This window comes from Condylura cristata, unplaced genomic scaffold, assembly GCF_000260355.1.
Source record: "Condylura cristata isolate star-nosed mole 26May11 unplaced genomic scaffold, ConCri1.0 scaffold00020, whole genome shotgun sequence".
Lineage (NCBI taxonomy): Eukaryota > Metazoa > Chordata > Mammalia > Eulipotyphla > Talpidae > Condylura > Condylura cristata.
The window spans coordinates 2762894-2776403 of record NW_004567121.1 but is presented as its reverse complement, the minus strand read 5'-3'; the positions used below and the strand labels follow the sequence as shown (position 1 = coordinate 2776403).

Below are 13510 nucleotides of genomic sequence, written 5' to 3'. Positions count from 1 at the left end.
TCCAGAAGGGAGGTGTTCACAACACAGGGACCACCGCTCTGGCTACCCCACTGCTGGCACTTTTATTTTTTTTAAAGATTTATTTATTTATTCATACAGAACTGGGTGGGGTACAGGCCAGAGGTGCAGGGTGGTGAGAGGATTCACCAGAGAGAGACCGGGGAGCAGAACAGGCAGATCGAGGAAGTACACTGCTGAGGGGAGCAGCGGGCGGGTCAGGAGAGGTCTGCTGCGCCATGTGGTCACCTCCAGGGCTGGCAGGGATCGAACTCATGCGGAAGTGGCTTTAGGTTCTTAGTGCTGTGCTTCAACCTGCTGCGCCACCAGGGAGAGCCTGGCTGGCACTTATTTCTTGAAGGGCAGCGACTTTGCCTGGAGGGCAGCAACCTTGCCTGTGGCTGGCTCAACTCCAGCCCCACATGCAGCCTCAGAGCACAAGGCAGGAAGCTGACAGCCTACCCATGGTACTACACAAGTGGCATGTGCCCTCCTGAGTTTTCAACGGTCACCTGGGACCAGCAGAACCTGTTCCTGGCTGGTCACTTACTGTTAACTAATCCCATGGCCAGAGGTTGTGAGCTTGGGGGTGAGGGTAGGCAGGAACACTGGGACCAGTCCAGTGAGAATTAAAGGCCACCCACTGACCAAACTGAAAACAGTGAGGTCGGTCTGGGAGAGGGTGGGGAGCCTCACCCCACGCCTGCCATCCTCTGGTCAGTAGTAGTAGTGCCTTGCCAAGAACCTGAGCAAAGCTGGGCCGGCTTCTGAGAACAGGCAGCCTGGGGTGGCCCCCCAAAACAGCTCCCCAACCACAGCCTGCAGGAGGGCATTAGGATAGAGGTTTCTGATGAAGCCCCTGGAACAATCCCATCTGAAAACAATGCAGACGCCCAGGCCACAATTCTGGCTACCTAAACCTCTTTCCCTCCAGGTACCCCCAAATATTTTAATCCAGTAGAAGCTTCCTGACCCACCTATAATAGCAGATCGGTAGGGCAGGGGGCAGGGTTGCTTGGAGAATTTGCCAGCGGGCCCACTGAGTCTAAGGCCACCACCAGGGTGGCCCAATTCAGGCCCCCTGCTCATACCCACAGCCCCCAGCGCCCGGGCTCCGTGCGTGCAGCCACACCCATGTGCGCCATCCTGCTCTGCCACCTACCTCCTGGGGGACACCAGGCAGGTCACTGCCCTCACTGACCTTAGGTGCCCACCTGCCTAAAACGGTCAGAGGCAGCTGACTTTAAGTACGCTCAGAGAGTGGACTGAGGCCTAGGACTAATGTCACAATTTAAGTCTATACAGGAGGCTGAGTTTTGTTTTGGGGCCCATGCTCATCTCTGAATGGGCGCTGGGTAGGCCCCTCCCCTCACCCATGCCCCACCCATGAGCAAGCCCCACCTCATTTGCCCTGGTGAAGGTCTGTATCATGCACACCTCGGGTGGATTCACGTTGCTCTTTTATTATTAGATTTTTCCAGGAACAGCCTGAATGCCTCAAGCTGCTTCCCAGCTCCTCAGCCCTCGTCCCATTCCTGGCTTCTGCTCTGGAGGCCCAGATGAGTTGCCAGCATTGACCATCTTCTCCCAAAGACTTGCCAACACCTGGGTGCCCAGCCTCTGGGCTCTGGTTGTTTCCTCACGACAAAGTCAGTTCTCCCTTTGTCTCCCCTTGTGCCAGGATGCCCAACAAGGGACACAGCTGAGCCCTCCTGGGGAATGGGCTGTAACCCAGAGCACCCTGGCAGGGCCTACTCATCTCAAGCCACGACAGTCCCTCCACAACACAGCACAGCAGGCTCTGACCTACAGCTTGGTGTTGAGGTGGAAGAAGTGGGGTGCTGTATAGGTTGTGGCAGGAGGCACATGCCAGGCAGACGAGGCTGGGCAGAGTCTGTGGCGGAGGGCGCTGTCAAAGGATGCTGGGGGGAAGTGCATGAGACCAGTGGCCATGGGTGAGGGGGCTGTAGTGGCCAGGAAGTGGGCTGGGAAGGCTGGGATGACCAGGGGGCTGAAGGGGAGTGTGGCCTGGCATTTTAAGGGGTCTGGTGCGCTGGCAAAGTTCAGTGGGCAACGCAGCATGGTGCCCCTGTAGGCCTCTGGAAGGGCGGGCCCCAGGGCTGGGCCCAGCAGGCAGGAGACAGACAGGCCAGGCCTCACAGGTTTGACCCCACACTCCTTGCTGTCCGCTTCCTTAAGAAAGGGGGACACAGCACGCAGTTTTTTGCCACCATGGGCAAGACCCTCCTCGAGGCTGCGCTTATTGCTGAGGCCTGGACTGCTAGGGAAGGTAGGGAGGGGCACAGGGCTCTCGGCGGGGACCTTGGCCATGGGGGACACCCAGCAGGCTTTGGGCTTGGGGTACGGGCTGCTCTTTCTGGAGCTGCCTTTGTGGAAGGCAGAGGGCCGGTCGGCATCCCCTCCCCACACCAGCTGAGGCTCTTTGACTGACAGTCCCTCCTCCTTGCCAGGAGGCCCCAGCAGCATTCCATCTTTAAAATTGGGGAAGAAGTCCCGGGGATGCTGGCTGATGGGTTTCAGTACCTCCGTAGGGCAGGCATGGAAACAGCCGGTGAAGATGGGGCCTGATGGGCGGAAGCCCGTGGGAGCCTCCTCCCGGAGGCTGCCCCCAGGGGCCTGTAAGCCCTCCGGAGGGGTCAGCCGGTGTCTGGAGTTTTCAGCCAAGTCTCCTGGGCTCTGGGGACTCTCTGAAGGACAAAAAGCTGGGGCCACCTGAGGCTCCCCGTTGGGGCCACTTGCTCCATGGCGACAGCCCTCTTCTTGGCACTGCAAGGCCTCTGCCTTGCTCACTTGGGCCAGGAGCTTCTTTTTGGCCAGCGGTGACATAATGCCATGTGTCCCTTTACAGAAGCTGGACAGGAGCCGCTTGTAGGCCTCAGGGCAGCCACTGGCACTCACGAAGGACTGAGAGGGCCCAGGGGCTGGGCCTGGCTGTTCTGTATTGTCTCTGGGAGGCTCCTGGCTGGGAAGCTGAGTGAGGTCAGTGGTGACATCGGTTTTGGTCTTTCCTGATATCATCTAGAATGAGAGAAGGCATGCCTCAGTGCCAGGCCTGAGTTAGGAATCCTAACCTGGGACAAGAGGGGCCCCACGGGAATACCCACAGTTCTCTGGTTCTCTGCTAGCCCTTCAGTGCCTTTGTGCAAAATTTTCCAAAGCCATCCCATCCTCTGAATGGACACATTTTGGTGTCAGGACATTGGACCTGGTGAATGGGATGCAGACTGGGCTCTGCCCCTGCATGCTCACTTGAGGGTGCTCAGGTAAGAACTAACCGCCATCACAGGGTCCTGGAGCCTCCCCACCCACTCTTCCTTTATCCCCCCCCCCTCACTTCTCCCCTCCTACAGGCAGGGGACAGGGAAACACAAAGTTAGCTGCAGGCTGCACAGGGCTCGGAACTCACCTGGTCCCCCCGCTTCTCTTCCTTGGGCTTCTTTGGCCTCTCAGCGGCCCCATCTTCCCCCCGAGGATCCTTGGCAATCTTGTATTGCTTCTTGGGCTTAGAGGGGGGCAGGGGCTTGTCATCTTCTCCCTTCAGGTGCCGCACATACGGGAGAACCAGCCTGAGGACAGCGGGGCATGTCCACCATGAGACCGGGCGCCCGGCGACACGCCCCACCTTTCTGGACCTACTTGGCCTCCAAGCCCCTCTGGCCCCTCCCACAAACCCGGAACCCCCTGCTGCACACAGACAACCTACAGTGGCCAAGGCCCACGCTCTTCCTCATCTTGTCCAGGAGGCTGCAGGCTGAGCTCCGGGCAGTGACGAGTAGCGTGCAGACACACATTCCTGCAGCTTAGACGGGCACCTGTCCCACCTCCCCGTGGACCTCAGCTTTCCACCTGCACCCCCACTCCCAGTCCCACCGTGCGGGGGCCGCCCTCACCTTCCCCGGGCCCCATATCCCGCACCTCTCATAGTGGCGGCGAGTGCACGTGGCCGCGCTGGTGCTGCCTGGGCTGCCCCCCAGCTCGTCATACACATTCTTCCAGAGGCGGCGGCCTGTCACCTGCAAGGGCACCACACGACGGTGTGGGTGATGTCTGCCCACTGGCGATGGGGTCGAGGCCCTGGACTCCCTCTCGGCAGGAGAAGGAGCAAGGACTGCAACTTTGCAGCTGCTTCTCCAGAGGCAGGGACCCAGAAGATTGGAGGGGGCTGGCCTGGCCCCCAGCCAGTTGTCCCTCCCCGGGGCCGCCACCTGACTGCTGGCCCAAGCAGCTCTGTGAGCACAGGGTGGCAGAACAGATGGGGACGAGAGGAAAACCTGCTTTGAGCAGCAAAGTACCAGCGGGCAAGGCAGGCCCCTCTTCACCACGGCAGGGAGGAGAGCCAGGGAAAGGGCAGCACTGGGGAGTCTGCCTCTTCCTCCTGCCTTCAGACAAGGACAGCGCTACTGGGCGCCCTATCTCCCCTCTGGCTGCAGCAGGGCGTGCTGGGAGATGTAGCATGGTGAGAACCCAGAGGGGCTGTCCTTACCAGCTCATAGGCTCCCAGCTTCTCCACTGCCTTGTAGATCTTCCACAGGTTAACTGGAGAAAAGACAGGGCAGGGCCCCGTCAGCCTGTGTGCGAGGAGAGGGCAGCCGGCAGCCCGTTCCTAGGCCCTGCCAGGCAGGCACAGCACCAGCGCATACCTAGGGGGCGCTGTGACAGATGGTGGCTGGCTCTGTGCCTAGGACCCCACTGGCCAGTGAGGATGGAAATCTGGCCCCGCCCATTGCCAGCCCTGTGCCCAGAGGGGGCGCCCCTTCTATGTGCAACCCCTATGGGCTGGCAGCGTCCAGGATCACCCCAAGCGAGGTACCTGCCTGGTTGGGGTATCCTGCCGGGCCCCCCTCCCTGCCTGCACCCCAGGGACGCACTCTGCTTGAAGCCGAGATGGGGCACCCTCTCGATGGGCGTGTGTCGCTCCTTCATGAACTTGTAGAGGCTGACAAGGAAGGCCTGCTCCTCCTCCCGCTCCTGCTCCTCCTCCCGCTCCCCGCCTGCCTCGGGGGAGTCCTGGGGAAAGAACAGGAGGCATTGCAATGAGCCCCCAGTTGGTGTGCGGCTGAGGCAGGTGGAAACCATTGGTAGCTGGGAGGAACGAGGTGCCTGGCCCCCAGCCCCAGGACCCCACCCAGCCTGTTGCTCTGGGCTGGAGCGATTATTCCTGAGGTGCAACAGGCTCAGCTGTCTCAGCGCCCAGGGCCTCAGATCGGGGGCCAGGAGATGGCCAGGGACACTGCCTCGCACCTTCTCCCACCTCTCTCGAGGCCCAGATCCCTTCTTTCTCTTGTCCTACTGTCTCAGCCCCTCTCCCAGACTGGGAGCTCTTGGTGGCAGGCGGTGTCCCAGGCCTCCCAGCAACCCCTGCGCTTGAAGCTAAAGGAACAAATGTACTTGGTGCCTTCTGGCATCGCAGGGCCGCGCCACTAGGCCTGCGACCACTGAGCCTTTGCCATGACGGCCTCTGTCCTTGACCCAGCAGCCTGCCTTCTGACTTCGGGGCGGGGAAGCTCCGTCCTGGGTTTCTACCAGCACACCCTGTCAGACGCACAGAACGACTGGGTTCTGCTCCTAGAGGGGCAGTTTTTGCTGATGCTGTTCATCCGCCCTGGGGCTCGCGGCAGGGGGGTGTGGTAGGCTGGGGCTGCCCCAGGCACCAGCAGCACAAGCACCACCCAGCCTGAGGACCCAGAGCTTTGTGCAGCCACGCAGCCTACAAAATCTCCAGTACCATTTCCAAGTTTCTGACTTACCTACGACCTCTGATAATCAACCACATAGACCCGCACTCCCTAGGAATGGCAGCACACAGGAGTCAGGGCGGCTGGTTCTAAGCAGGCCTGGAGTGAAGGTGCTCTCGCTTCTGTTCCTCAAATGAACCTGCTCTTCTAGACCTCCTCTCTGAATTGCAGGCAAGCTGTTCAAAACTTACCATTGTAACTAGTTTTTCTGCACAACTCAGGATTGTCACTCCAGACTGTGCCACCAGAGCAAAGAGCCAAAATACAGGGCCACTGAAGCTGACACTCCTGGAGGCCCAGCCTGGGCCTCTGCTCACTTGGCACTCGTCAAGCAGCCTTGTTGAGCTCACTCAGTGGCTTTAATGCCCACGGGATAAATTTGCACAGAGGGATGTAAATGTAGTTTTACTTCAAGGAATAGTGCTTTTATCTGTTCTCTAGATCAAGGCTCCAGGCAATCTTCATTTGATAAAAGGGTTCTGTTATGAAAACAAAGGCTAAGACCTCCTGTGACAGGTGGGGGTGAGTCTCCAATCTGTGCAGCTCCCAGTCCCCAACCTCTGAAGATGTCCAGAGACAGCTGGGCTGGGTGCCCTTCCTAGCTCTGCAAGGCAGCAGTAGGGGACATGTCCCCCTCCTGAGAGCCAGGGGAGTCTCCGGCTCACTGGAGGCCGCATGCAGACCCCTCCCAGGAGGTCGCCCAACTCACCTCTAGCTGGACAGGGCTCTGGCTCCTGTTCTGTTCACCATCTGGTTTAGGGGACACAGGACAGTCTAGTGAGTCATCCCCTTCTGACTGCTTCCTTTTCCCTTTGACAGAAGGTGCTGCAACGAGAGGAAGGGGGCAAGAGGGAGGACAGAGAGAGCACATGAGATGCGGTGGGAACAGGTGATGAGGAGTTCCCTGGACAGGCGGCGGGGCCTGCCCACCTCAGCTCAATCTGCCAGACACAGATGAGTCCTCCCTTCCTTCTGCAGCAGGTCCTCTGCCCCACCGGCCTGGGCTGTACTCAGGCACTACACTGACCGCCCAAACCCACACCTGCTTCTTTCCCTCCTCAGTTCCAACTTCTCACATCTTTGAAGGAAACCCTGAGTTGCCTTAGAGTCTAGTCAGAGGAGGCTGGTATGGAGCTGTGGTATTCAGGGAAATCCTGTCTCCAAAACCTCTCCCTTAGGGCCTCTCCGGTGGTGCAAGGGGGTGGTACAAGGGGTTAAGTCGCAGCACTGTGAGTTGTCTGCAGCCACTGCAGCAAGAGCTCAATCCCCAGCCAGGGAGCTGACCCACATGGCCAGGCAGACCTCTCCTGCCTCTCCCGCTGCTCCCCTCAGCAGTGTATTTCACTTGATCTGCCTGTTTTGCTCCCTCCTCTGTCTCTGGTGAATCCTCTCACCTTCCCCTCCCCCCCCACACACATACTACTGGCCTGTATGCAGTTCTTGTATGCATAAATAAATAATTCTCTTTTTTAAAATAACAAAAAAAAAAAAAAAAAACCTCTCCCCCATGCAGGCAAAATTTTCATACTGGCTTGGTCAAGTTCAGGAAGCTGTGAGAGTCCCTGGTTTGTGGGGCCCTGAAGCCCTATGTGGGTGCCGTAGATCCTCCAGGAAAAATCAGAAGAAAAACTCACACATTTTAAGCATTATCCTTCCCCTGAGCACCTGCAGCATCCTAACTCCCTGCTGTGCCATTTGCACCCTGACCTGGCCTCGTCCTAGTGACCCTTTATTTCACCGGAAAGGTCACTTCCTTTGGGTGGCCCTTCCCAGCCCCCAGCCAGGCACAGGCCTCCTGGGCTGCTCACAGCCGTTCTGACTGACCTCCACATGTACCCCACTTCCTGATAGCTGGATGAGGCCTGCCCGCACCCACAGTAGACATCAGGAAAGCCAGAGTGAGCTTTCCTGCCTTTCCTTACTCCTTTTCATCTAATAAGAACATACTCTAGGTATGTTCCTGCTCAGAAAATCCTTACTGCTGGTAACCCATGAGAGCTCCTCTTAGTCCCAGACAGGAAAAAAGCTTCCAGAACTGGGGTAGGAGGTGCAGGGGCGATGAGAGGATTCACCTGAGACAGAGAGGGGAGCCAAACAGGCAGACTGATGAAGTACACTGCTGAGGGGAGCAGTGGGTGGACCAGGAGAGGTGTGCTGTGCCATGTGGGTCACCTCCGGGGTTGGGGATTGAACTCGCACTGAAGACACCACAGCGCACTTACAGTGCTGTGCTTTAACCCATTGCGACACCAGGGAGGGCCCCAAAACGAGCTTCCTTAAGGACAACGTCCTACCAACATGAGCCAAGAGGCCAGGTGGCCCTTTGGTGATTGTGCACATAAATGCCCCTATGCCCACACCTGTTCACACTGCATTGTCCTACCCTGTGTCCCCAGATCATTCATGTATGTTTGCTCATTCAGTCTCAGAGGGGTCCCATGTGTAAGAGGGTGAAATTGAAGCCAGAAAGGTTAAGTGACTTGTCATCCTGGGGATTCCAATTCAAAACAAACGTGGGACTCTGCCAGCTGAGTAACACCACCACTGTGGTTGCTACGGTGAGCGCCAACATTTTGCAAAGCCTCGGTGAGGAGTCCAAATCCACTCAGAAGAGACCACTCAACGCTGTCCAAAGAGAAACAGACTTGGGCCATCCTTTTGGGGTGGCTCCTGATCATTCGATACAGCCAGTCCCCAGAAATCGTGGGTGCTAACGACTGACCTCTCACCCCGGACTTATGTCTTTCCAACCAAGTCCTCATGCAACTCTGTCTCCTCTTCTGTGAAATGGCAGGGAGAAACCTGGAGTCCTTTGCTAACCACCCTTGTCTTCCTGAAGCGTTCCAAACCTGACACGTGCTCCCACCAGCTACTCTCCTGCCCTCTCTCTCCTTTCCCACTGCTGAGGAATGTCCAAGAACTCTCTCCATTGTTCCTGTGACCAGGTAAGTTCTGTTCACAGGAGCCTTCCTGTAAACTCGCTATAAGCTGATGCCCTGAGGGCTCAGAAAATGAAGGGCCCAGGAGAATCATCCTTTGGAGCTTTTTAAAAACACTGATGCCAGTCACCCTCCCACTACCTCTGAGTTTGATCTCAGGTCCACCAAGGGGCATCAGAGTTTAAAATCCCCCAAGGGAATCTCTGAGAGCAGCCAGCTTGAAAGTCACCAGCCAGAGGGGGCTCCAATCCCTTCTTCTGTGTTCCAGAGGAACCCAGGTGATAGGCTTTGCCAGAGCCACTCTCAGGGAAGGTCTCCTGGAGTCAAGGACTCGGGTTACCTGGAAAGGAGGTCACCAATAGGAGCTGTTCAACTCCAGACTGGAAAGGGACTACAGTTCTTGCCTAGAGCCATCAGGCAACACTATCACTGTGTCCTGCAAGTCCCCATGTGAACTTGGCCTCCATTCTCTCCCAAGCAGGTTAGAGTGCTGTATGTGCCACAGGGCCTCCGGACCCACTTCCACAGCCTTAGCTGAGTGAAGGGAGAGAACCCTTTCCCCTCCTCCTCCAGGAGCCCTCAGTCCTATCCCTGGTTACCCCAATCTTTCCCTTCCCTGATCACTTACAAATCAGGGTTCCAAGTAAATCTTCATTTGGAGAAAGGGTTCTGCTGTGGACATTAAGTTTGAGATCCTCTGCCACAGGTGACTGGTGGGTCCTGCCTGCCCAGCTTCCAGCTGCCACACCCTTCTCAGTGCTGCGGCAGACAGAGCTAGATCTACAGAGGAGCAGGAGGGCGGCACTTCTGTGCCAGTGTTTGCGTCTCCCGCCACATACATCTGAGCTCGGGGGTACAGGTTCCCTTTGAGCACAAAACCTCAGATGCTCTGCTGTGGCGAAGGATCCAACTGTGGGCCTGATCACTAAAAGAAAGCTTCTGCTCTCCAAAGGAACATCACCTTTCCGTCCAGGAAGCAACAGTTGTAATGATGGTGATAGCCACGTGATCATTTACTTGGAACACATCTGGAATCCCCAGGTAGGGGTCGCAGTATTGACTGACTGGCCCCTGCCTCAGTGACTTGAAATGTTACCTTCCCTAAGATCTAAGCTTTTAAATAACATACTAGGACGATTTCTGGACTGTATACTCTGTTTTACTCATGATGGAATGCTAGGACCTGTGCACTTTTAATTTTTGCAGCTTTGTACAATTTATTACTCAGAGGACAAGTCCCCCCTCACTACTCTTCTTTCAAAACTTCCACCTATTAATAAATGGAATCGCATTTATTAATAGAAATCACTTCAAGATACTGCATTTTTTCGGAACCACATGTCACAATGCTTCAGGTTTCCCTCTTCAGTTCTTGGATGTTCCTTCTTAAAGGCCCTGTGTGCTTCCTGTTGAAAAGGGGCTTCTGCACTAGGTAAGAGTGGAAGAAAAGTCTTATGAACCAGCAGTAGACTTCACTCCACAGCCCCCTGCTATGTCCACTTCACTGTTGGGAAGAGACAGTGAGGTGGGTAGCTGGACCCTGAGATGCCAAGGCCTCCCTAGGCCTCAAGTGGGTACAGAAAGGTGCTAGACAAGGTGACTGCTCAAGGCACTTCCTGAGGTGGCGATCTGATTTCTGGTCTACACCATGCCAAGTCAGAGTCAGATTTAACCCCCAGATTCTAAAACCACAGCAGTTAAAAAGTTAGCTTCAGTCACTAAGTCCAAAAGAGAATATATCCTCGAATCCCCTTTTCAAGCCATTCCCTATTCCCTTTCCAGACCACACTCCCCCAACTCAGATGGTGCTGTGAGGTCTCAGAACAGGCGCTTTTGAATGCTGCCTCATGGAATCTTTGTGGCCACTCCATGAGAACTGTTCCCCCCCTTTCAAAGACACATGTCTGAGGTTCAGAGAGGTTCAGTAATTTTCCCCAAGTCACAAATTTCAGTGATAAATCTGGGGTTCCGAATAAGAGGAGTCTATCCCAAGACACTGAACCCTGAAATTTAGATTGTTTTTTTATGGAAGCAAGGAGATCCTAAGTTTCCCTGAGTATCTATGCTCACATAGCAAACTGTTTTCCCCAAATGCAGCTGCAGTTTCTCATCACATTGACCTTATTAATCTAACAAGTGCCTGTCCCTACTCTACCAGATGAAGAGCTGCAGTCAGGTGATAGTGGGGCAGCAGAGATGGGGCAGAGGCTCTGACACCACACAGGTACATTTTTTTACCAAGTTAGCTGCCACGGCGTACCTCAGTTGTACCATGCAGAAGATGGATGAGCTAGACTCCACGAACCAAACAATCTTAGGAGAACAAAGTAAGAAACAAGTGCTCCCCACTATGTTGCACTGCAGCCTATGGCCAAAGCAGGGCCCCAGAAACGAGCACCAGCAGCATGGATTCGGTATGAAAGCATTTGATCTCAGATATTCCTGATGTCCAGAAAGGGGCTGAGGCTGTTGGTTCAAAGCCACAGGTCTTTGCCTGCCTGCCTCTCCCTCCCTCTCTTATTCTCTCTCTCTCTCTCTCCCACTCACTCTTGGTGTGACGGGAAGGAAGCAACACTTCCTTTCATGAAAAGTCACCCACTGGGAGCACTTCGTCAGATTCGACAATAATGCTAACAGCAGCCTCAATAACAACCACCAGACTCAGCCCCACCCCCTCGCCTGAGGTTGTTGGCTTAAGTTTCTCTTAACTTGAGCTGGGGACGAAACAAAGACAGCCTTTGAAGCGGCCAGTCCACTGTGAGGCCGCTGCCAGGCGAGACACGGCCTGGCGGACTAGGATCAGGGCTCCAGTGGGCCGCTTGGGGAGGGGAGACCTGCCAAGGGCTGTGCTCCCGCCAGCACTGAGGCCAGATGAGCTGGACAGAGGACCCCCAGGGGCACAGGGTGCAGCTCCAGCCACAGTCCTGTCTTAGCTGAGGGGTGGGGCTGAAATGAGTTTGGGAACAGCTGGGGCCAAAATGAGCTATGAGAGAGTATAGAAAGGTAGGGGTACAGGGCACCAAATGTGAGACTACCAGCTCCCAATCCCCCCAGGATTCCTGTCCCTCTTTGGCTAACTCTGGGATGTCCTGAAAGATCCTATTTGAGGATGGGCTGAATCCCCACTGTCTCCTCCCACCTATTCTGAGTGATATTTGATGATAGCAGTAACAGCTCTATCTATGGACTGTTTCCTCTGTCCCCATGAACTTTGTGTTCCTATTCCACCTCCGGAGAAGCCAGGCTCAGATGTTAAATGACTTGTCCATGATGTGGCCTGACAGCAGGGGCACAGTGAGGCCTGGAGGAAGACTGTCCAGCCCTTCTCTGCCTCTCTGCCTCTCCACTCCTCTTCTTGCCCATACAGCCCAGCTTAAGGGATAGTGCAGGCCTCCAAGTTCTAGGCCCCAGAAGGCTCCCAAGGGCTTGAATGAACTCTGGAACTCCACTCTGGGTGTCCTAACTGCCATCTCCCAGGCTGCTCCTTCCCTAGCACAGCCTGTAGGCACAGAGAGCCCAGTGTCCCTAACAGTGGTGCTCTGGAGGTGGCAAGAAGCACCTGTTGGCCTTTCCTCAGTCTTCCCTCCCCGCCCCCAGGGCTTCTCCCGGCCAGCAAACAATAAAAGCGAGGCTGAGCCTAGCCAACCGGTGCCTTCGAATGGCACCCTGACCCCTCTGGGGTTCAGCGTCCCATCAAGCTCCTCTTCCATCTCCAGCACCAGTCCGCGGGGCTAAGGAAAGTGATCCCGCCCTGCCGCACCCCCAGCAAACTCTGCGGAGGGAATCAGATGCTGTGTCTCCCAGGTTGCGTCCCACACTGGGGCTGGGCCACAGTCAAACTTCTCTACTGGCTCGCTCGCTCGCCGTCTGCATTTCTCTTTTCCCCCATCACTCCCCAGGCTGCCACCCGTCTCCTCTGGAGATCCGAGGGGAGAAAAGTAAAGACAGAAAAAGGGGAAAGAGGAGCGCGAAGAGGGAAGCCACTTCTTCGATAACAGTGGGCACAGGAGGGTAGGCAGAAGCCGAGAAAGAAGGGAAAACAAGAACAGAAAGGGCAGCAGGCAAGAAAGCCGGTAGCTCAGTGCACACCCCTTGGCTGAAAGAGGAACAATTGATTCTTCAAAGTGCATTGGGCAAGTTCTTCAAAACCCGCGCAGAGTCACTTTCAGGAAACGGCGGCCACAGTGGAAAGCGCTCCGCGCGCGCCCCGAGGACCCCGGTGACTCTCCTCCGCGGGTTCTGAGAACCGCGGGGATGCGATGGGGGAGGGGGCGGGGGGTTGGGCGGCAGAGAAACTGCTGCTGACAGCTGTCACAACAAATTAGCTGAGACCAGCTCGAGATTGAAACCACAGCAGGAAGTGGGATGACAGAACCGTACAGGGCTTGGTAAATTTCAGTCAAGAGACAACTAAAAGAGTTTCGAGATAAACGCCCGGGAAGCCCCTGGCCGCCAAAACTTTTTGTCTTTCCTTTTTTCGAAGAGCTAGCGCCGACACCCAATTTCACCCCTCCCGCGTAGGGCGTAGAGCGCCGGTGCCCCGGCCGGTCTAAGACCCCGGCGCCCTCGCCCGGAGCCCACCCCGACCCTGCTCAGTCCCGCGCAACGTTCCCCGCGGCCAAGGGGTCCGGGGAAGAGGTGGTACCGCTCCCTTGTCCTCCATGGGGTCGTCAGCCCCAGCCCTGGCCGGACCGCAGAGCCGCTTACCCATGACCCGGTAAGATCCTGTGGCGCCCGCGCGAACCTCCACACGATCAGCCCTCCAAACCCCACGCTCTCCGCGCGTAACTGGCCTGACGCGCAGCCTGTCCGCCGCCT

General features: G+C 56.3%; 1 protein-coding gene across 2 annotated transcripts; it reads right to left on the bottom strand.

The window, feature by feature from the left end:
• Positions 1 to 1446: 1446 nt before the first annotated feature.
• ARID5A (AT rich interactive domain 5A (MRF1-like)) lies at positions 1447 to 13476 on the bottom strand. 2 transcript variants are annotated; one of them, XM_012727316.1, is made up of 7 exons: positions 13400 to 13476; positions 6463 to 6578; positions 4887 to 5025; positions 4502 to 4554; positions 3934 to 4031; positions 3425 to 3584; positions 1447 to 3036 (listed from the first exon to the last, which is right to left on the bottom strand). In XM_012727316.1, exons 1-7 carry the CDS (start codon positions 13401 to 13403, stop codon positions 1804 to 1806), a joined length of 1803 nt encoding a protein of 600 aa, XP_012582770.1. In that variant the 5' UTR covers positions 13404 to 13476; the 3' UTR covers positions 1447 to 1803. The 2 variants fall into 2 exon arrangements, with proteins under 2 accessions (XP_012582770.1, XP_012582771.1); XM_012727317.1 differs by lacking the exons at positions 4502 to 4554; positions 4887 to 5025.
• Between the last annotated feature and the right edge of the window lie 34 nt (positions 13477 to 13510).